General features: G+C 57.2%; 1 protein-coding gene across 1 annotated transcript; it reads left to right on the top strand.

Annotated features, from left to right (window-relative positions):
• The first annotated feature begins 394 nt into the window (after window positions 1-394).
• Window positions 395-21,363, top strand: LOC140904285 (hydroperoxide isomerase ALOXE3-like). Its single transcript, XM_073326775.1, has 14 exons — window positions 395-541; window positions 7,992-8,196; window positions 11,288-11,372; window positions 11,550-11,672; window positions 12,159-12,262; window positions 13,368-13,540; window positions 13,805-13,948; window positions 14,536-14,739; window positions 15,071-15,157; window positions 16,359-16,528; window positions 18,480-18,601; window positions 19,569-19,669; window positions 20,186-20,356; window positions 21,087-21,363. The coding sequence occupies exons 1-14, from the start codon at window positions 395-397 to the stop codon at window positions 21,264-21,266; spliced, it is 2,016 nt and encodes a 671-aa protein (XP_073182876.1). The 3' UTR covers window positions 21,267-21,363.
• Window positions 21,364-21,511: the final 148 nt, after the last annotated feature.

Genomic DNA, 21,511 nt, shown 5'->3' with positions numbered 1-21,511 from the left:
GAAGAGACAAGCCCCAGGGAGAGATGGGTGCTGAAGGCACCCCTTGCTGTGGTATCCTGGTTTCCCCAGATTTTTGTTCCCACCCTGATGCCATTCCCGGAGAGAGAGCCCTGTCTGGCAGGAGGGGAACTCAGCATGCAGGTTTCTGGAGGTACTAATTAGCTGAGCCAGCCTCCATTTGCCTTGCCCTTGTTCTCCCCTCAGGGCTGGGGAGTGACTGAACCATCAAAGAACCCACAGCCAAGTCACCGGCTGCATCACTGAGGGTGAGCAGCGAATATAAAAACTACAGCGTGGCCAGGAGCCGGAGACAACAACGCCAGATCTCCAGGACGGACAGACAGCAGGACAAGGAATCCTGCCAGATACGCTCCTCTGTGCCTCCCCAACTAAGATGGGCGTCTATAAAGTTCGTGTCGCCACCGGGAACTTCCTGCTAGCCGGGACATTCAGCTCCATCTCCATCACCTTGGTGGGGACCCACGAGGAGAGTGACAAGAAGCCCCTCGACAACTACGGGAAGGACTTCAACCCTGGGGCGGTGAGTACTAGTAGAACGGGGCCAGGCTCTGTGGACAGATCCACTCCGTCGATATGGCGGGGTGTTTGATCATCAATCCCCAGCTTCTGGAGTCATGGGATCATGACGGGAGATGCTCCCTTTTTTGTTAAAAAAAATTCTGTCTCTAGCCCTCATGGGTGGATAGAAAAGCCTAAAAACATGAACATGGAGAAGGTAAAAGGGTCTGGAGATACCTTACATTTTTCTTAAAGCTCCAGCTCCTGGAATCAAAGGATCATGCTAGGAAGAATTGCAGCTTTAGTTTTACAAAATACGCTTTTAGTCCTCGGTAGTGTGGAGAAAAGCTTCCAAACTTTGCTGTGAACATTTTTTTATAATGCAAAATAAAGATTCCATGTCCCTGAAATGGTTTTTTTTTGTTTTTTTTTTTTTGTTAATTTGTGTCAGTTTTACCAAATTGTTTTGGTTCGGAGGGGGGGCCCGAAAAAATGCCCCCCCCAAAAACCTTTGCTTTTGTTTTCATTTCAAAATGATGTTTCCTTGAATTTTATTTTTAAGAAAGTCAAAACAAACTTTTTTCATATGCCCCAAATCAAAACGAAAATTTTCGCTTGGGGCACTTCGCCCTTCAATTATTTTTTTCCCCTTCCTGTTTCATTCCCAAAGATTTCAGTTTTTGCTTTCACTCAAAAATGGCATTGTTTGATTTTTGTTCCTCAGAATGCCTCAGGCTGAAAAATCCATTATTTACACAGTTGTACTCGGCGGATGGGTCCAGGCAGGGGTAGCCAATTTTTTCTTAAGGTCCAAATTTCTTGGTCAAGGTCTAGTTAAGGTCTAGCCTCCAGAGAAATTAATAATAAAAAAACCCAGTAATGATACAAAATAAATAAAAAGATTTTCAGATCCATTCAAAAGCATCTTGGGGGGAGGGATAGCTCAGTGGTTTGAGCATTGGCCTGCTAAACCCAGGGTTGTGAGTTCAATCCTTGAGGGGGCCATTTAGGGATCTGGGGCAAAAATTGGGGATTGGTCCTGCTTTGAGCAGGGGGTTGGTCTAGATGACCTCCTGAGGTCCCTTCCAACTCTGATATTCTATGATTCTATGATCTGGTGGTCCAAATTTGGCCTGTGATTGGCTTATTGACTACCCCTGGTCCAGTGGTTAGAGCAGTCGGCTGTCCTGCCACAGCCTTACTGCATGACCTTGAGCAAGTTACTTAGACCTTCTCTGCCTCCGTTTCCCCATCTGTACAATGAAGATAATAGCGTAGCCCTGCCTTAGAAGGTGTGGTGAGGCTAAATAAATTACAGAGTGTGAGATGGTGATGGGTAGCAGATAAGTATTACAGATGTCTCAAAAAAAAACCATCTCCAATGCACGGAAAATGTAAAGCGCCTGGAGTCATGTGAGAATCTCAGCTTTTGTGTGTGTGTGTGTGGGAGGGGAGCCAGTGCCTAGTCTTCACAGTGGCACAGACTAGTTTGAAAATGTGACTGCTGCTAACGAAACCAGGAATCAAATCAAACAAATTGATTGGAGAGGGGGGGAGGAGAAAAGCCTCTGGAACGGTCCGAGAGCTGGGAAGAAAGTGAGAGACTGAAAGATCCTGATTTCTTTCACTTCTCAAATGGGAGATAGAGGGGTGACTTGACTCCGGGGTGTCAGGACTTGCACGGGGAGAACATTCCCGGGGACTTAGCAGAGAAAGACACAACAGGCCCCAACAGCTGGAAGTTAAAGCCAGCGAAACACACGTTAGAAACAAGGCGGAAATTAACAGTCCGGGGGAATTAACCACTGCACCAAACTGCCAAGGGACGAGGCAGATTGTCGGCCTCTTGGCAGCGTCAGATCCAGACCAAAGGCTGTCATAGATGCACAGAGTTTAAGAATGGGCGAAGCGGAGGAATTTGATGGGGGGAAACTTCTGTTCTTGTCTTGCAAAGAAATCTGACAATCCAGCAAAGAAGCAGCTCAGGGAATCTCAAACAAGAGTAAGGAAAGGGGATTTTTTACCTCTGGATTTGGCCCTGGGGCGGCTGCTGCTGGGGTCCTGAGTCCAGTTCTGAGGTCCCCCCCCCAGTTCAAGAGGGATGTGGATAAATTGGAGAGAGGTCAGCGAAGAGCCACAAGAATGATCAAGGACCTGGAAAACCTGCCTTCGAGGGGGAGACGCCAGGAGCTTGGCCCGTGTAGCTTCACAAAGAGAAGGGCGAGGGGTGACTTGGTCCCTTGCTGTAAATACCTCCGTGGGGGAGCAGAAATGTGATCACAGAGGATCCTTCCATCTAGCGGAGACAGGTCTAAGAAAATCCAATATCGGGAAGCGGAAACTGGGCAAATAAGACAGTTTGTTCACAGGGAGTGTAATTTGCCAGAGGAACTTACAGCGAACCAGACAATCTCCGTTGCAAAATGACCAGTGACGGAGTATCCCCCACTGCCCTCAACCGGGGATGAATTCAGTGCCGCTTTCTCAAGAGGTACAGCCCCATGCATAACTGGCTGCCGGTCCATGACCGGGACCGCTGCTGCCCCAATGGAATAACCATCATCATGATGAAAAAAACCAAAAACGGGACAGTCAACGAAAGCGGCAAAATATAATTGGATGCAAGGACTTTACATTCCCCACCCGCCCCGGTCCAGGATTCGTGGCTACTGAGTGGAGAGGTGCTTTTGCAAGAGGATTAAATACGTCTATGAACAACCAGAACAGCATCCAGCTTTCCACCTGCTGCAATAAACACAGGCGAGGGTTGTTTGCCCTCAGATCCCTGCTCTCCTGCCAGTTCCTAAGCGCTCGGGGCTGAGGGACAAATGGCATTTACGGGCTTGCTCCTTGATGGGGTTTCTTGCTTTCAAGCAGCTGGGACTGGACACTGTGGGAGACAGGATACTGGATTAGATGGGCCCAAGCCAGGGCAGCAAGGAGAAGGCAGGATGCCAGGGTAGATAGGCCCATGGGTCTGATCCACTGCAGCAGTTCCAATATCCCTTGGTGGATTCATAGGCTGACTTCTGAAAAACAACCCATCTCCAGCAGAATAAGAGAGACTGCCCATAGGACCGCATTGTGCCGAGCACTGCCAGGCGCTGCCCAGACCCCCCAACCGAGATCAGGGCCCCGCCATGCTGGGCGCTGCCCAGAGCCCACTGCACCAAAACAGAGAGTGAGTCACTCCCTCAGCTGACAAACTCACAGCACAAATAAACAAGAGAAATAAGGTGGGGAGGAAAAATGGAGTATTAACTGCGGGTCACACGCCTGGTGTGATGCAGGTACAAATTACAGAACCTGTTTCAAAGACAGGGAAACTGAGTCATTGTAAGAGGCAGGAAATTTGCCAAATGTGACACAGTGAGTCTGTCAGACACCACCCAGGAGTCCGGGCTCCAACTCCCTTCGACCCCCACTCCCCTCCCAGAGCCAGGGATAGAACCCAGGAGTCCTGGTTCCCAGCCACCTGCTTTCTCCCGCAACTTTTAGGTCTGTAAGCGAGTGACCAGAGAGATTGAAGTGTTCTCCGACTGGTTTTTGAATGTTATAATTCTTGACGTCTGATTTGTGTCCATTTCTTCTTTTACGTAGAGACTGTCCAGTTTGACCAGTGTACATGGCAGAGGGGCATTGCTGGCTCACATAGAATCATAGAAGATCAGGGTTGGAAGGGACCTCAGGAGGTGTCTAGTCCAACCCCCTGCTCAAAGCAGGACCGATCCCCAATTAAATCATCCCAGCCAGGGCTTTCTCAAGCCAGGCCTTAAAAACTTCTAAGGAAGGAGATTCCACCACCTCCCTAGGTAACGCATTCCAGTGTTTCACCACCCTCCTAGTGAAAATTTTTTTCCTAATATCCAACCTAAATCTCCCCCACTGCAACTTGAGACCATTACTCCTTGTCCTGTCCTCTTCTACCACTGAGAATAGTCTAGAACCATCCTCTCTGGAACCACCTCTCAGGTAGTTGAAAGCAGCTATCAAATCCCCCCTCATTCTTCTCTTCTGCAGACTAAACAATCCCAGGTCCCTCAGCCTCTCCTCATAAGTCATGTGTTCCAATCCCCTAATCATTTTTGTTGCCCTCCGCTGGACTCTTTCCAATTTATCCACATCCTTCTTGTAGTGTGGGGCCCAAAACTGGACACAGTACTCCAGATGAGGCCTCACCAATGTCGAATAGAGGGGAACGATCACGTCCCTCGATCTGCTCGCTATGCCCCTACTTATACATCCCAAAATGCCATTGGCCTTCTTGGCAACAAGGGCACACTGCTGACTCATAGCCAGCTTCTCGTCCACTGTCACCCCTAGGTCCTTTTCCGCAGAACTGCTGCCGAGCCATTCGGACCCTAGTCTGTAGCGGTGCCTGGGATTCTTCTGTCCTAAGTGCAGGACTCTGCACTTGTCCTTGTTGAACCTCATCAGATTTCTTTTGGGCCAATCCTTCAATTTGTCTAGGTCCTTCTGTATCCTATCCCTCCCCTCCAGCGTATCTACCTCTCCTCCCAGTTTAGAGTCATCTGCAAACTTGCTGAGGGTGCAATCCACACCATCCTCCAGATCATTTATGAAGATATTGAACAAAACTGGCCCCAGGACCGACCCTTGGGGCACTCCACTTGATACCGGCTGCCAACTAGACATGGAGCCATTGATCACTACCCGTTGAGCCCGACAATCTAGCCAACTTTCTACCCACCTTATAGTCCATTCATCCAGCCCAGACTTCCTTAACTTGCTGACAAGAATACTGTGGGAGACCGTGTCAAAAGCTTTGCTAAAGTCAAGGAACAACACGTCCACCGCTTTCCCCTCATCCACAGAGCCAGTAATCTCGTCCTAGAAGGCAATTAGATTCATCAGGCATGACTTGCCCTTGGTGAATCCATGCTGGCTGTTCCTGATCACTTTCCTCTCCTGTAAGTGCTTCAGAATGGATTCTTTGAGGTCCTGCTCCATGATTTTTCCAGGGACTGAGGTGAGGCTGACTGGCCTGTAGTTCCCAGGATCCTCCTTCTTCCCTTTTTTAAAGATGGGCACTTCATTAGCCTTTCTCCAGTCGTCCGGGACCTCCCCCGGGGCCCACACTTCCCTTGACTTTTTTTGTCCGAGAGTCGGGACAATCCTTTGAACGCCGGGTGCAAGGCCGAGCAAAATCAATCCAGATGATCCCGTTGTCATTTGATCTTCTAGACACGGGTCTCCACCTCGTCGGTCCCATGTACACGGCCCGTGTGGTTTGCCGCGCTGGGGCAGCCGGGTTGGGCCCAGGGTCGGAGCGAGACACGTCAGGATAGGTGAAGCCTTTCATCGGCCCAGCTTGAGCTGGTGACAGAGAGGCACTCTCGAGCTGACACGGAGCTCGGTTTCGGGTCTCTCTTGCCGACGCCGGCCCCAGGGCCGGATTAACCCTTCGGGGGCCCCGGCGCCCGGACCATGGCCCCACCCCCGCAGCCTTCCCCCCACTCCTGGGGGGAGGGGCAGAGAACAGTCAGTGAGGGGGCAGGGGGGAAGAGGAGCGAGTGGGGGGGCAGAGAGAAGCGAGTGGGGGGAGGAGTGGAGAGGATCGAGCCGTGCGTGCTGGGGGAGGGGCAGAGAGGGGGGGGAGGAGTGGAGAGGAGCGAGCCGTGGGTGCTGGGGGAGGGGCAGAGAGGAGAGATGGGGAGGGGCAGAGAGGAGCGAGCCGTGGGTGCTGGGGGAGGGGCAGAGAGGAGAGAGGGGGGAGGGGCAGAGAGAAGCGAGCCGTGGGTGCTGGGGGAGGGGCAGAGAGGAGAGGGGGGGAGGGGCAGAGAGAAGCGAGCCGTGGGTGCTGGGGGAGGGGCAGAGAGGAGAGGGGGGGAGGGGCAGAGAGAAGCGAGCCGTGGGTGCTGGGGGAGGGGCAGAGAGGAGAGGGGGGAGGGGCAGAGAGGAGCGAGCCGTGGGTGCTGGGGGAGGGGCAGAGAGGAGAGAGGGGGGGAGGAGTGGAGAGAAGCGAGCCGTGGGTGCTGGGGGAGGGGGAGAGAGAAGTGAGTGGGGGGAGGAGTGGAGAGGAGCGAGCCGTGGGTGCTGGGGGAGGGGCAGAGAGGAGAGAGGGGGAGGGGCAGAGAGAAGCGAGCCGTGGGTGCTGGGGGAGGGGGAGAGAGAAGCGAGTGGAGGGAGGGGCAGAGAGAAGCGAGCCGTGGGTGCTGGGGGAGGGGCAGAGAGGAGAGAGGGGGGAGGGGCAGAGAGAAGCGAGCCGTGGGTGCTGGGGGAGGGGGAGAGAGAAGTGAGTGGGGGGAGGAGTGGAGAGGAGCGAGCCGTGGGTGCTGGGGGAGGGGCAGAGAGAAGCGAGCCGTGGGTGCTGGGGGAGGGGGAGAGAGAAGCGAGTGGGGGGAGGGGCAGAGAGAAGCGAGCCGTGGGTGCTGGGGGAGGGGCAGAGAGGAGAGAGGGGGGAGGGGCAGAGAGAAGCGAGCCGTGGGTGCTGGGGGAGGGGGAGAGAGAAGTGAGTGGGGGGAGGAGTGGAGAGGAGCGAGCCGTGGGTGCTGGGGGAGGGGCAGAGAGGAGAGAGGGGGAGGGGCAGAGAGAAGCGAGCCGTGGGTGCTGGGGGAGGGGGAGAGAGAAGCGAGTGGGGGGAGGGGCAGAGAGAAGCGAGCCGTGGGTGCTGGGGGAGGGGCAGAGAGGAGAGAGGGGGGAGGGGCAGAGAGAAGCGAGCCGTGGGTGCTGGGGGAGGGGCAGAGAGGAGCAAGTGGGGGGAGGGGGCAAGCGGGGGGAGGGGCAGCGGCCAGCAGCGGGTGGGGGAAGGGTGGAGAGGAGCAAGCGGAGGGCAGGGCCTCTGGGCGCCGGGGCCCCTTCTGAGCGTGGGTAGTGACAGAGAGGGCTAGCCCGGGCCCTGAGCGCCATCGGGGTGTGTGACCTGGGGGGGGCCCGTGATCTCCACTGGAGTCCGTGGATCTGCCGGCGCAGTGAAGCACCCCGGATCTGTTCACCCCCAGCGGCGGATCTGTTCCCCTGGGCGCCTGTGCCAAACGGCCGCCGCTGGGGACGTGGCTGCCAACATTAGCTGACAGCAGGACGTCGGCCTCTGCTTTAACTGAGGCCAAGCTCAGACGCACCCGGCTGCTCTGACCCATTCGTGGCAGCTTCTGAAACGTGGGGGGCACCAACAGAGGGCTCACCAAGGCTTGAAAGGGATTGCGCCCGTCTCCTAGACGCTGCTCGGCTCCGCTGAGGTACCTCAAGCTGTAGCCAAACCGGTAAACCTTGGCCTCTACCTCCAGGCGAATGAAAGGCAGGTGCCAAGTAGAACACTAGTTGCAACAGTGACCGGGCTGATCTGTGTTTTCTTGGAGACTTCCACACAATGGGGGCACAGGAGGCCAGCAAGTGTTTTATTTTGGGGGGTGGGGGTGGAGACAGATGCTGCCAGTTAACCCCTGAGTTGCTGGATTAATCCCTGACCCACACCTTCACACTCTGGCCCCCCTCCCTGCCCCCCGCTGCAGGTGGAGGAGTTCAAGCTGTGCTGCCGGCGCTGGCTGGGGGACATCATCCTGGTGCGGCTACACAAGGAGCCCTACTCCTTCTACCCCAGCGACAACTGGTACTGCAGCTTCGTGGAGGTCGTCTCCCCCCACGGCCAGTGCTACCGCTTCCCCTGCTACCAGTGGATCGAGGGCTACCGCACCCTGGAGCTGCGGGAGGGCAAAGGTAGGGGGCTGCGGGCTGGGGGCAGGGCCTGGGGGCCGACCTGGTGCCGCTTGGGGTCATAGCGAGCTAGCTATCCCCGTACACGACCCCTCAGTCTATCCATCCCCGTACACCCCCTATCCATCTCCATACACGCCCCTCTGTGTATCCAACCCCATACACACCCCTCAGTCTATCCATCCCCGTACACCCCTCTATCCATCTCCATACACGCCCCTCAGTCTATCCATCCCTGTACACCCCTCTATCCATCCCCACACATGCCCCTCTGTCTATCCATCCCCGTACACCCCCTATCCATCTCCATACACGCCCCTCTGTGTATCCAACCCCATACACACCCCTCAGCCTATCCATCCCCGTACACCCCTCTATCCATCTCCATACACGCCCCTCTGTGTATCCAACCCCATACACACCCCTCAGTCTATCCATCCCCGTACACCCCTCTATCCATCTCCATACACGCCCCTCAGCCTATCCATCCCCGTACACCCCTCTATCCATCTCCATACACGCCCCTCAGCCTATCCATCCCCGTACACCCCTCTATCCATCTCCATACACGCCCCCTCTGTCTATCCATCCCCGTACACCCCTCTATCCATCTCCATACACGCCCCTCAGTCTATCCATCCCCGTACACCCCTCTATCCATCTCCATACACGCCCCTCAGTCTATCCATCCCTGTACACCCCTCTATCCATCTCCATACACGCCCCTCAGTCTATCCATCCCTGTACACGCCCCTCAGCCTATCCATCCCCGTACACCCCTCTATCCATCTCCATACACGCCCCTCAGTCTATCCATCCCCGTACACCCCTCTATCCATCTCCATACACGCCCCTCTGTGTATCCAACCCCATACACACCCCTCAGTCTATCCATCCCCGTACACCCCCTATCCATCTCCATACACGCCCCTCTGTGTATCCAACCCCATACACACCCCTCAGTCTATCCATCCCCGTACACCCCTCTATCCATCTCCATACACGCCCCCTCTGTCTATCCATCCCCATACACACCCCTCAGTCTATCCATCCCCGTACACCCCTCTATCCATCTCCATACACGCCCCTCAGTCTATCCATCCCTGTACACGCCCCTCAGCCTATCCATCCCCGTACACCCCTCTATCCATCTCCATACACGCCCCTCAGTCTATCCATCCCCATACACCCCTCTATCCATCCCCATACACGCCCCTCTGTGTATCCATCCCTGTACACGCCCCTCAGCCTATCCATCCCCGTACACCCCTCTATCCATCTCCATACACGCCCCCTCTGTCTATCCATCCCCATACACACCCCTCAGTCTATCCATCCCCGTACACCCCTCTATCCATCCCCACACATGCCCCTCAGTCTATCCATCCCCATACACCCCTCTATCCATCCCCATACACGCCCCTCTGTGAATCCATCCCCATACCCACCCCTCTGTCTATTCATCCCTGTACACCCCTCTATCCATCCCCACACATGCCCCTCTGTCTATCCATCCCCGTACACCCCTCTATCCATCTCCATACACGCCCCTCTGTGTATCCAACCCCATACACGCCCCTCTGTGAATCCATCCCCATACCCACCCCTCTGTCTATTCATCCCTGTACACCCCTCTATCCATCCCCACACACGCCCCTCAGTCTATCCATCCCCGTACACCCCTCTATCCATCCCCATACACGCCCCCTCTGTCTATCCATCCCCATACATGCCCCTCAGTCTATCCATCCCCGAACACCCCTCTATCCATCCCCATACACGCCCCTCTGTCTATCCATCCCCGTACATGCCCCTCAGTCTATCCATCCCCGAACACCGCTCTATCCATCCCCATACACACCCCTCTGTGTATCCAACCCCATACACACCCCTCAGTCTATCTATCCCCGTACACCCCCATCCACCCCCATCCACGCCCCTCTGTCTATCCATCCCTGTACACTCCCCTCTGTCTATCCATCCCCGTACACCCCTGCCAGGGTTCCCTCCCCACTCTGAACTCTGAGGTACAGATGTGGGTACCCACATGAAAGACCCCCTAAGCTTATTTCCACCAGCTTAGGTTAAAAATTTCCCCAAAGCACAAATGCTTCCTTGTCCTTGGATGGGTACTGCTGCCACCACCAAATGATTTAGACAAAAGTTCAGGAAAAGGGTCACTTGGAGTCCTTATTCCCCCAAAATATCCCCCCAAGCCCCTTCACCCACTTTCCTGGGGAGGCTTGAGAATAATATACACTGGACACTAGCTAGAACGCGCGTCTATATAGCGGAAATTCGCATATAATCCGGTCGCAGCAATGGATCCCAAATTTAATTACTTTAATTGCAGTTCATTTTAATGTGGTCCCCGCTATAACACAGTTCCCATGTTAACGCGGTACCACACATGGATCCCAAATCCCACATTCTAACCAATTTAGCACAGACCAAACCCCTTGGTTTTTAGGACACTGAAAATTAACCAGGTTCTTAAAAGAAGAATTTTATTTATAAAAAAGTAAGAGAATCACATCTGCAAAATCAGGATGGAAGGTAACTTTACAGGGTAAATAAAAAGATTTTAAACACAGAGGATTCCCCTCTGATGCTGTTACAAAACAGGAATGAAATTACCTCTTAGCACAGGGAAAATTCACAAGCTAAAACAAAAGATAATCTAATGCATTTCCTTGCCCTTACTTACAATTTTTGAATCTTAGATGAATCATTTCAGGTATGTTTTCAGGAGATGTTTTACCTGCCTGGTCTCTCTCTCCGTCGAGAGGGGGAACAAACAAAGAAAGCACAAACAAAAACCTCCCCGCCAGATTTGAAAGCATCTTTTTTCCTTATTGGTCCCTTTGGTCAGGTGCCAACCAGGTTATTTGAGCTTCTTAACCCCTTACAGGTAAAGATTCAGTACAGCTACCCAGGAGGGATTTTATGCTACCCGTATCTGTATGTATATGACAACCTGCCTCTGTCTATCCATCCCTGTACACCCCTCCTATCTAATCTATCTATCTATCTATCTATCTATCCCATAAACACCCCTGTCTCTCTCTCTACCACCTTCTCTCCTCTCGCCCAGGCCAGACGGTTTGCGATGATGCCGATTCCCCTTGGCTGCTGGAGCAGCGGCAGGCCGAGCTCAAGCACCGACGCGAGTGCTATGGGTGAGTGAGACCCAGGTGGGGTTTGGGGGAGCTCTCCGGGGCTCAGACCAGCGCGAGGTCCCGGGGATGGAGGGGTGGTAGGAACCGCAGGACAGGTAGGCCCGGGACTCTGGCTGAGGGTTAGATGGGGCAGCGGCAGGCCAGGGCTAACGTCCCCGGCGGTCTCTCCCTGCCCAGGTGGAAGGAGTACGCCCCCGGCCTGCCCCGGTGCCTGGCGGTGGAGAGCATCATTGAGCTGGACTGCAACACCATGTACTCCTTCACCAAGAGCACCAACTTCCTGCTGCGCGGGGGGAATGCGTGAGTGCGGCTTCCCCACGACCAGACCCGTTCCCAGCGCCGAGCCCCTAGGCCTGCCCTTAGAAATTATCCCTAACCCTGAACAGTAACTGCAATCCTGTACACAACCCTGTACAGTAACCCGAAGCCTGTAAACTCCTGCTTGCGGTGAACCACATCAGTGCTGCTGCCCCACAGCCCAGACCCCTTCCCAGGGACTAAGCTAACCCCTGACCCAATATACTAACCTCAACCTTAATCCGAGCTCCCTAACCCCACCCCATACACTGCAGCCTGACCCTAAACCTTCACCCAGGCCCGCACTTGCCTGCTGCAGGCGAGGAACGTCCCGCCCCGTCCAGCTCCGCATCCTTCCCAGGGACGGGCCAGAACCTCCGGCCTGCTCCCCCACGCTTGCCCTGCCCCCCTCCCCGTCCATCTCCGCCCCATTCCCGGGGAGCGGCCTGAACCCCCGGCCAGGCCCCACACACTCCCTCTGCCCCCCAGGCAAGTGGAGCTGCGCCTGAAGGGTTTCCTGAGCTGCACCAACTCCTGGGCAAAGCTGGACGACATCAACAAGGTTTTCTGCTTCAAGAAGACCCCGATCACAGGTGGGTGACCCCCCCACCCCCACCCCGAGCCCCGCTCGCCTGGGCCCTCGGGAGCCCCCACGCACAGAGCAGGATGATTGGGATGGGTGTGATGCAAGCGGCTAGAGACCCCAGTGATGATTGTGCCAGGCACTGCCCAGACCGCCCCCCCGGCCGCGATCAGGGACCCCCTAGTGCCAGGCACTGCCCAGACCCCCCCCGACCGCAATCAGGGACCCCCTTGTGCCAGACCCCCCCCGACTGCAATCAGGGACCCCCTTGTGCCAGACCCCTCCGACTGCAATCAGGGACCCCTGTGTGCCGGGCACTGCCCAGACCCCCCCCGACCGCAATCAGGGACCCCCTTGTGCCAGACCCCTCCGACTGCAATCAGGGACCCCTGTGTGCCGGGCACTGCCCAGACCCCCCCCCGACCGCAATCAGGGACCCCCTTGTGCCAGACCCCTCCGACTGCAATCAGGGACCCCTGTGTGCCGGGCACTGCCCAGACCCCCCCCCCCGACTGCGACCAGGGTCCCCCTTGTGCCAGGTGCTGCCCAGACCCCCCCCGACTGTGATCAGGGACCCCCTTGTGCCAGGCACTAACCAGACCCACCTCTCCCCCGACTGGGGATCCCCATGTGCCAGACGCTGCCCAGACCCCCCCCCCCCCCGACAGCAATCAGGGACCCCCTTGTGCCAGACCCCCCCCGACCGCAATCAGGGACCCCCTTGTGCCAGACCCCCCCCGACCGCAATCAGGGACCCCCTTGTGCCAGACCCCTCCGACTGCAATCAGGGACCCCTGTGTGCAGGGCACTGCCCAGACCGCCCCCCCGACTGTGACCAGGGTCCCCCTTGTGCCAGGTGCTGCCCAGACCCCCCCGACTGTGATCAGGGACCCCCTTGTGCCAGGCACTAACCAGACCCACCTCTCCCCCGACTGGGGATCCCCATGTGCCAGACGCTGCCCAGACCCCCCCCCCCGACAGCAATCAGGGACCCCCTTGTCCCTGGTGCTGCCCAGACCCCCCCTGAGATCAGACCCCCCCCATGCTGGACCCGTCTCCCCTGAGTCCCGGCCCGGCATGTTAACCCCACGGCTGCCCTGCCCGTGTCCCCCCAGAGTACGTACGGGCGCACTGGAGAGAGGACACGTTCTTCGGGTACCAGTTCCTGAACGGGGTCCACCCGGTGATGATCCGGCGCTGCACGGAGCTGCCCTGCAACTTCCCCGTCACGCCGGCCATGGTGGCCTCCTCCCTGGGGGAGAGCACCAGCCTGCAGGACGAGCTGGAGGTAAGTGGGGCGCCGGGGACACCCCTGGGGGGACTCGGCCGCAGTCTGGGCTCTCGGCTCCCTCTCCAGCGTCGCTCTGGGCACGAGCAGCCACGGGTCAGAGGTGTCCAGCTAGCCCAACTCCAGAGCCAGGGGCCGCACTCACACTGGCCACTCAGCTCCAGGGGCTAGTCCCAGGGCACTGCTGCAGGGAAGCTCGCAGCGCTGGGGTCTCAGCTTTCCCCCAGCCCCCACACTCCGCTCTGCTCCCCCTGTGCCTTGCAGAAGGGGAACATCTTCCTCGCTGACTATCAAATCCTGGAGGGCATCCCGGCCAACACGATCAACGGCTACCAGCAGTATATCGCCGCCCCCCTCTGCCTGCTGCTCCTACAGCCCTCCGGGGAGCTCATCCCCATAGCCATCCAGGTAACGGTCCCCAGCCCCCCCACACTGCCCGGCGGGACCCCCTCACAGCCCCAACCTCTGCACAGTCCCAGAGCTGGGCCTTGTGTCTAAGAGACCGGCCCAGGGAGAGAACCCAGGAGTCCTGGCTCCCAGCCCCCTGTGTTCTAAGCACTAGACCCCACTCCCCTCCCAGAGCCGGGGAGAGAACCCAGGAGTCCTGGCTCCCAGCCCCCTGTGTTCTAAGCACTAGACCCCACTCCCCTCCAGAGCCGGGGGGAGAACCCAGGAGTCCTGGCTCCCAGCCCGCTCTGCTCTAACCACTTGACCCCACTCCCCTCCCAGAGCCGGGGAGAGAACCCAGGAGTCCTGGCTCCCTAATCCCCCCACACTCTTCTGTGTGCCTGCATGTGCCCAGTTGTGTGTCTATGCACACCCCAACTCTGTGAGTCTCCTCTTCCTAACACTGGATTTGCTGCACCGTCATGTCCCCGCACCCTGGCAGCCAGCTCCCAGCCCCTGGGCCCCCCGAGGGAAGCAGCAGGATTCACACACCTGGTTTGTGCCAACCTGCCCCCCCCCGCGCCCTCCTGTGTCTCTCCCCCCCGCAGCTCAGCCAGTGCCCGGGCCCCGACAGCCCCATCTTCCTGCCCAGCGACTCCGAGTGGGACTGGACCCTGGCCAAGACCTGGGTGCGCTACTCCGAATTCCTGGTGCACGAGGCCGTCAGCAACCTGCTGCTCACCCACCTGATCAACGAGACCTTCATCCTGGCCACCCTACGCCAGCTGCCCCTGTGCCACCCACTCTTCAAGGTGAGAGAGGGGCTGGGGGCCAGCTGTGCCCAGATGTGCGGGAGGGAAGAGCCCAGCTGGGGAAGCGTGCCGGAAGGGGCCCTGCCCCCGGCATCCAGCTGTGCCCAGCCGCCCGTGCGTGTGCCCGGCAGGGTGCGTGTGCCCGGTGTGCCAGGCTGGGCATGCCCCACGCCAGCACCTCCTCCACCTCGTGGATGATGGGGGAGAAGGAGCCGCTGCTGGCTTCTCGCTGGGGCCGGGTCTTTGCCCCTCCCCGGATACATGCGGGGATGGGGGTGGGGGTGGCTGCCTGCTTGCTCTCACCCACCCCTCTGTCTCCTCTCCGCCCTAGCTGCTGCTGCCCCACACCCGCTACACGCTGCATGTCAACATCCTGGCCAGGACCCTGCTACTCAGACGCGGAGGGCACATTGAGAAGGTGAGAGGATGCCATGGTCAGGGGCATTGGCCAGAGCCGGGGAGAGAACCCAGGAGTCCTGGCTCCCAGCCCCCCTTGCTCTAACCCACCAGCCCCCACTCCCCTCCCAGAGCCGGGGAGAGAACCTAGGAGTCCTGGCTCCCAGCCCCCCTGCTCTAACCACTAGTCCCCACTCCCCTCCTAGAGCCACTAACTTGGGAATAAAACGTGCCTGTCGCCCGAGCTACCAGCCTCACCTGGAACGGGTAGGATGAGAACTCAAAGCAACTGGGACAGCCTGGAAAATTGGGCTGAAATCGACAAGCTGAAATTCAATGAAGACAAGAGCAAAGTGCGCCACTGAGGAAGGAAAAATCCAGTGCCAAGTCCACAATGGGACATAACTGGCAGCCAGGGGTGGGGGTGGGGAGTTCGTACTGCTCAAAAAGTTCAGGCAGTTATGGTTCGGAAAAAGGGTAATATCATTCTAGGCTGTATTAACGGGAGCGTCATGTGTAAAACCCGGGAGGTTATTGTCTGGCCCTGGTGAGACCTCAGCTGGAGAATGGGGGATGTGGCCAAATTGGAGAGAGTCCGGAAAAGCGGAACAAACATGATAAAAGGTTTCGAAACCCTGATCTATGAGGCCAGGTTAAAAAGAACTGGGCACAAGGAGTCCTGAGAGAAGAAGACCAAGAGGGGGACCTGAGCATCTTCAAATATGTTACAAAGAGGACAGTGATCAATTGTTCTCTGGTCCTGCTGAAGGCAGGACAAGAAGTAATGGGCTTAATCTGCAACACGGGAGATTTAGGTTAGATATTAGGAAAAGCTTTCTCTCTCTAAAGATACTTAACTCTGGAGCAAGCATGGAGGTTGTGGAATCTCCATCATTGGTGGTTTCTAAGAACTGGTTGGACAAACACCAGTCAGGCGTGGTCTAGGTTGACTTGGTCCTGCCTTGGCGCGGTGGGGCTGGACTCGGTGACCTCTCAAGGTCCCTTCCAGCCCCACGATTCTACGGTTCTGTGAAAACACGGGTGTTGGGAGTGATAGGTCATTTCTGGGGTACAACACAGAGCAAAACATCGGCACATTTGTCACGGGGCGTATTGTGCATCGATGTTTTGTGCTGAAATAGAACGCGGCGGTGTTTCATTCTAACCTGCCCCTCGGCCCGGTGGCTCGGAGGTTGAAGGCTCTCTCTCTGGTGCCTTCCCAGGGCATGGGCTCGGGGCTCGAGGGGACGAAGGTGCTGATGGCCAAGGGCATGTCCTGCCTGACTTATGCCTCCCTCTGCTTCCCTGATGACATCCAAGAGCGCGGGGTTGACTGCATCCCCAATTACTACTACAGGGATGATGGGCTGAAGATCTGGTCGGCCATTGAGAGGTAAGGAGCAGGAGCAGGAGCAGGGGCAGAGGCTAGCGAGGAAGCAGATGGCATGTGGAAAATTCCCACCAGCCCAGAGTTGCTTGGAAACACGGCTTTCCTACCACGTAAAGAATTCCGAGTTAAGAAAACCCTGCAATTCCCCAAAAGGAACTTTTTCAAACACACGGGCCCCCACACACCAAGCTAGATTGCATGAAAGCTCCTTGAGCCACTCATGAATCACACAGAGAAGAGCACCAGCCAATTCTCCCCAGCCTTGCACACCAGATCTATCCCATTTTGTCCTGCTCAGAAGCCTGCCCAGTTTAAGTTTATTACCTACTCTGCCCCTCGCTCAATGTGGAGAGGACATACACCAGTCTTTGTACCTGAGCTGAGATTTCCTGAGCACTTCAACCAAACCAAATTGTTTTAGGTAAAATATAAAACAGGTTTATTAACTATAGAAAGATAGATTTTTAGAGGTGAGCGATAGTTACCAAAGAAAACACAGTCTAAATCTCAAACCTTATTACACTAGGCAGCATTTAGATCAAGCAATTTTTCTCATCCCACCGGATGTTACAGTTCTTAATACACAGGCTTCTCCCTGAAGCCTGGGACCAGTCTCCTCAGTCAAAGTTTTCATCTTCCCAGCATTCTTGTTGCTTTCGGCGTAGGTGAGGGAGGAGAGAGGCCAAGGAACAATGCTGCTGTCTCTTATTTCATACCCTCAGTCCATGTGCCTAGAAGACACTTGCCCAGACACATCCTGGTGGGCTTTGCTGAGTCACTGGGTTGAGCAATCCCTCTGGTGGGTCTTGTGCAACTGAGTCAGAAAGTGGAACAGTCCCCATTGTGTGGTGCTTGGGAAGCCCTCACTGAATTGTAAATCCCTTGATTACAACTCTCCTGCTTATTAATGATCATTCAACATCCTCCTGGGTGGGGGGAAGTTCTTTAACTGTCACTAGCAAATTTACAGCATATTTCAGTAACAACCACCCAGCAAAATCTCATAACTTCATACACACTAATGATATACACATTGGGAAAGAGCAACAGGTTTCAGAAGATCGTGACCTTTCATATGATATCTTACATGGCATGCTTTGTATGAAATATCACAACCACACGTGAATGACACATATGGATTTTACAGGGAGCTATTTTGAGGTACGGTGTGTCACAGATTATATTCCTGATACCTGGAGGTTCCCTGGTAACAAGGCGGCGTGGTGCCAACAGGCAGCTTTGGGCACTAAAAAATTAACCCTACCACAACGGAAAAGTCAACCACCATAAATATTGATGCCTGGCTTGGTGATCTGGCTGATCACGCAGCTAACGACTCACTGGCAATCAGAGAAAGGGAATGCCTGAAAAATTCAAAGCAATTTCGGCTGACTTTTTAGAAGTCTATGATCAATATAGACACTGAAGATAGATCACATTCCCTCCCCTGCCTTTATCCTAACCCCCTTTACTTACTTTGTGTGGTAGATTGGTTGGCTTTGGAAAATGAATGAAAACTTATAAATACACAAAAATGGAGAGGAAAAGTCAAATGTTTGGGAATTTTTTCCCAAAAGCAAATTCCGGGGAAAGGTCTTGTTGGGGGTGAATGGAAACACTTTGTTTCTGTCAAGCCAGGGCGTTTTGTGTCAATGGCAACTCTTGTTTAACGTTTTAACTTCCACAAGAGCAAGTCCAATTTGAAATGAAAAGTTCAACTCTGCAGTAGACTGTGGATGAGATCCAAGATCACCTGGAGGTCAGGCCAGAGGCTTGGCCACCAGGCCATGCTCCCACACCTAGAAAAGGGCGAAGTGGAGGGGACAGTAGGTGCTGGCAAGGATGCATGGCAGCACTGGGCCCTTTGCAGTCACTGGCTGAGTGTGGCTGGCGCACTGGGGAGCGATGTGGCCTGCATTGACCCATCAAGCTGACACGTCTCTGCTCTCTCCAGCTTCGTCTCCGGCATCGTCAGATACTATTACCCCAGTGATGCCCATGTCCTAGCTGACTGCGAGCTGCAGGCCTGGGCAGACGAGATCTTCAATCAAGGTTTCCTGGGGAACGAGGCATCCGGTAGGGGCCACGGGAACCCAGAGCTCTGCAGCCGCCAGTCACTGGGCTCCATGCGGGGTCATGCGGAGCGTCTCCGGACTGTGTGTCTCAGGAGACTGAACAACTGTCAGCCAGATCCCGGCCGGTGTCAATGGGCGTCTCTCCATTGCAGTCAACGGGGCCAGATCCCGGCCGGTGTCAATGGGCCTCTCTCCATTGCAGTCAACGGGGCCAGATCCCAGCTGGTGTCAATGGGCGTCTCTCCATTGCAGTCAATGGGGCCAGATCCCGGCCGGTGTCAATGGGCGTCTCTCCATTGCAGTCAACGGGGCCAGATCCCGGCCGGTGTCAATGGGCCTCTCTCCATTGCAGTCAACGGGGCCAGATCCCGGCCGGTGTCAATGGGCCTCTCTCCATTGCAGTCAACGGGGCCAGATCCCGGCCGGTGTCAATGGGCCTCTCTCCATTGCAGTCAACGGGGCCAGATCCCGGCTGGTGTCAATGGGCGTCTCTCCATTGCAGTCAATGGGGCCAGATCCCGGCCGGTGTCAATGGGCGTCTCTCCATTGCAGTCAACCGGGACAGATCCCGGCTGGTGTCAATGGGCCTCTCTCCATTGCAGTCAACGGGGCCAGGTCCCGGCTGGTGTCAATGGGCGTCTCTCCATTGCAGTCAATGGGGCCAGATTCCAGCTCATATCAAGTGGCCCTGCAGGGGACAGGGAGTAAGATCTCTGACCCCATAGGGACAGGGTGGTCTGGGTCATGGCAGTGGGATGGGGCCGTGGGGTGACTGGGAATGGCCCCGCCATGGGAAAGGGCAGGGTGGGGACCTGACGCGTGGCTGAGCTGAGGCCTGGAGCAGGGGAGCGTCTCACTGGGGCAGGCTCCGGCTGAGGGAGGCATCGAACCCGGCTCTAGGGGTCCCAGTGCCGAGGCCGCGGAGCAGGGCAGGGCCAGGTCAGTGATGGCCGTTCTCCATCCCACAGGCTTCCCCTCGTCCCTGCAGAGCATCCCTGAGCTCATCAAGTACCTGACCATGTGGATCTACTGCTGCTCGGCCCGGCACGCCGCCCTCAATAACGGGCAGGTAGGGAGAGGCCAGCCGGGGCGCTCGGAGCCCCATTTCCTGCCCCCCCACAGGGCCCTGGGGTCCAGCCACCGACACCCCCACCCTGCCCCCCACACAGGGCCCTGGGGTCCAGCCACCAACATCCCCGCACCCCACATGGGGCTCTGGGATCCCGCCACCGACATCCCCACCCTGCACCGCACCCCACTGACACCTCAATCCCCAGGACCCTGCTCTAGCAGCCAATCCCCCAACCAGCACCCAACCCCAATGAGACCCCGGACACCTCGGGACCCTCCCCCACCACCACGCTCAGCACCCCCGACCCCCGCCTTGACTTTCCTACCCGTTGCCCATGGGTGAGACTGTGACCAAGCCCCGGGTGCCCTGGACTCTTGGCTGAGCCAGACCTTCCCTGTGCTGGTGCCCCCTGGGCAGGGTGAGGAGGGGATCCCTGGCTGGGCTTGGGGAGGTTCCTGGCTGGGCTGGGGGGTCCCCGGCTGCTCTGACTGCGGGGGTCTCTCTGGACTGCAGTATGACCTTGGCGCTTGGATGCCCAACTTCCCGGCCACCCTGCGGAACCCCCCGCCCCAGGCCAAGGGCACCACCTCACTGGAGAGCTACCTGGACACCATCCCGGAGGTCAACAGCACCAGCCTCGCTATCTACATCCTCTGGATCCTCTGCTGCGAGCCGGGGGACTCGGTGAGGACACGGGAGATAGGGGGCGCTGTGGGGCAGGGAGAGGGGCGGGGGGCTCAGCAGGGGGGCGCTCTCCCCCGGCAGGCAGGGCTGGCCCCAGGGTGACGCTAGAGGGCGCTAGGCAGCGGGTGTCTCTTGAATGATCCGTTCCACTGAGTTCTCCGTCCCCTCCCTTGTGGTAGCAGTAAAGGACCCGCTGACATTTCACACGAGCCGGGGGGTGAACCAGGGTGTCCTGGCCCAGTTGCACACTGGGGGACACCCACAAATGCCCCCCTGTTGTTTCAACCGGCCGCAGGATTCTCCTTCCCTCCCTGGCCTGAACTCTTCCCAGTGTTGCTACACAGCTGGTAAACACCTGCCCTGTGCTCTCGGCCCAGGGCCGGAGGGATCCTTGTGCCACCAGTCACCCCGCCCCAGAGGTGGCCGCATCTCAGCGCTGGGCGAGGGGCCCCTGTGTCACCGGCCGCCCGCCCCAGAGGTGGCCGCATCTCAGCACCAGGCGAGGGGCCCCTGTGTCACCGGCCGCCCCGCCCCAGAGGTGGCCGCATCTCAGCGCCGGGCGAGGGGCCCCTGTGTCACCGGCCGCCCCGCCCCAGAGGTGGCTGCATCTCAGCGCCGGGCGAGGGGTCCCTGGGTCACCGGCTGCCCCGCCCCAGAGGTGGCCGTGTCTCGGCACCGGGCGAGGGGTCCCTTCCGGGCTGTCCCTCACCGCTCTCCCGTTCCCTTGCAGAGATCCCTGGGCACGTACCCCGACGAGCACTTCACAGAGGAGGAGCCCAAGCAGCTGATCGCAGCCTTCCAGGGGCACCTGGCCCAGATCTCCCAGGAGATCCAAGAGAGGAACAAGTCCCTGCCCATCCCCTACCGCTACCTGGATCCCCACCAAATCGAGAACAGCACGTCCATCTGAGCCCGGCCGGAGAGCCCCAGGGACGGGCCCCATGTGGCCGCTGGCTCCGCTGTCCCTGCGATCCTGTCCCGGGAGCAATAAACCACAGCCTGGTTCCACTCTGAATGGCTGATTCTCTCTCGTGGGGTACTGCGCGGGGGGCTGGCAGCCAGGACTCCTGGGTTCTCTCCCCGGCTCTGGGCAGGGTGAGGGTGGTTAGAGCAGAGGGGGCTGGCAGGGTTGTCTCCCTGGCTCTGGGAGGGAAG

The sequence above is a fragment of the Lepidochelys kempii genome, chromosome 28 (assembly GCF_965140265.1).
Source record: "Lepidochelys kempii isolate rLepKem1 chromosome 28, rLepKem1.hap2, whole genome shotgun sequence".
Lineage (NCBI taxonomy): Eukaryota > Metazoa > Chordata > Testudines > Cheloniidae > Lepidochelys > Lepidochelys kempii.
The sequence above is the reverse complement of the archived record's forward strand: the minus strand, read 5'-3'. Positions and strand labels throughout refer to the sequence as shown.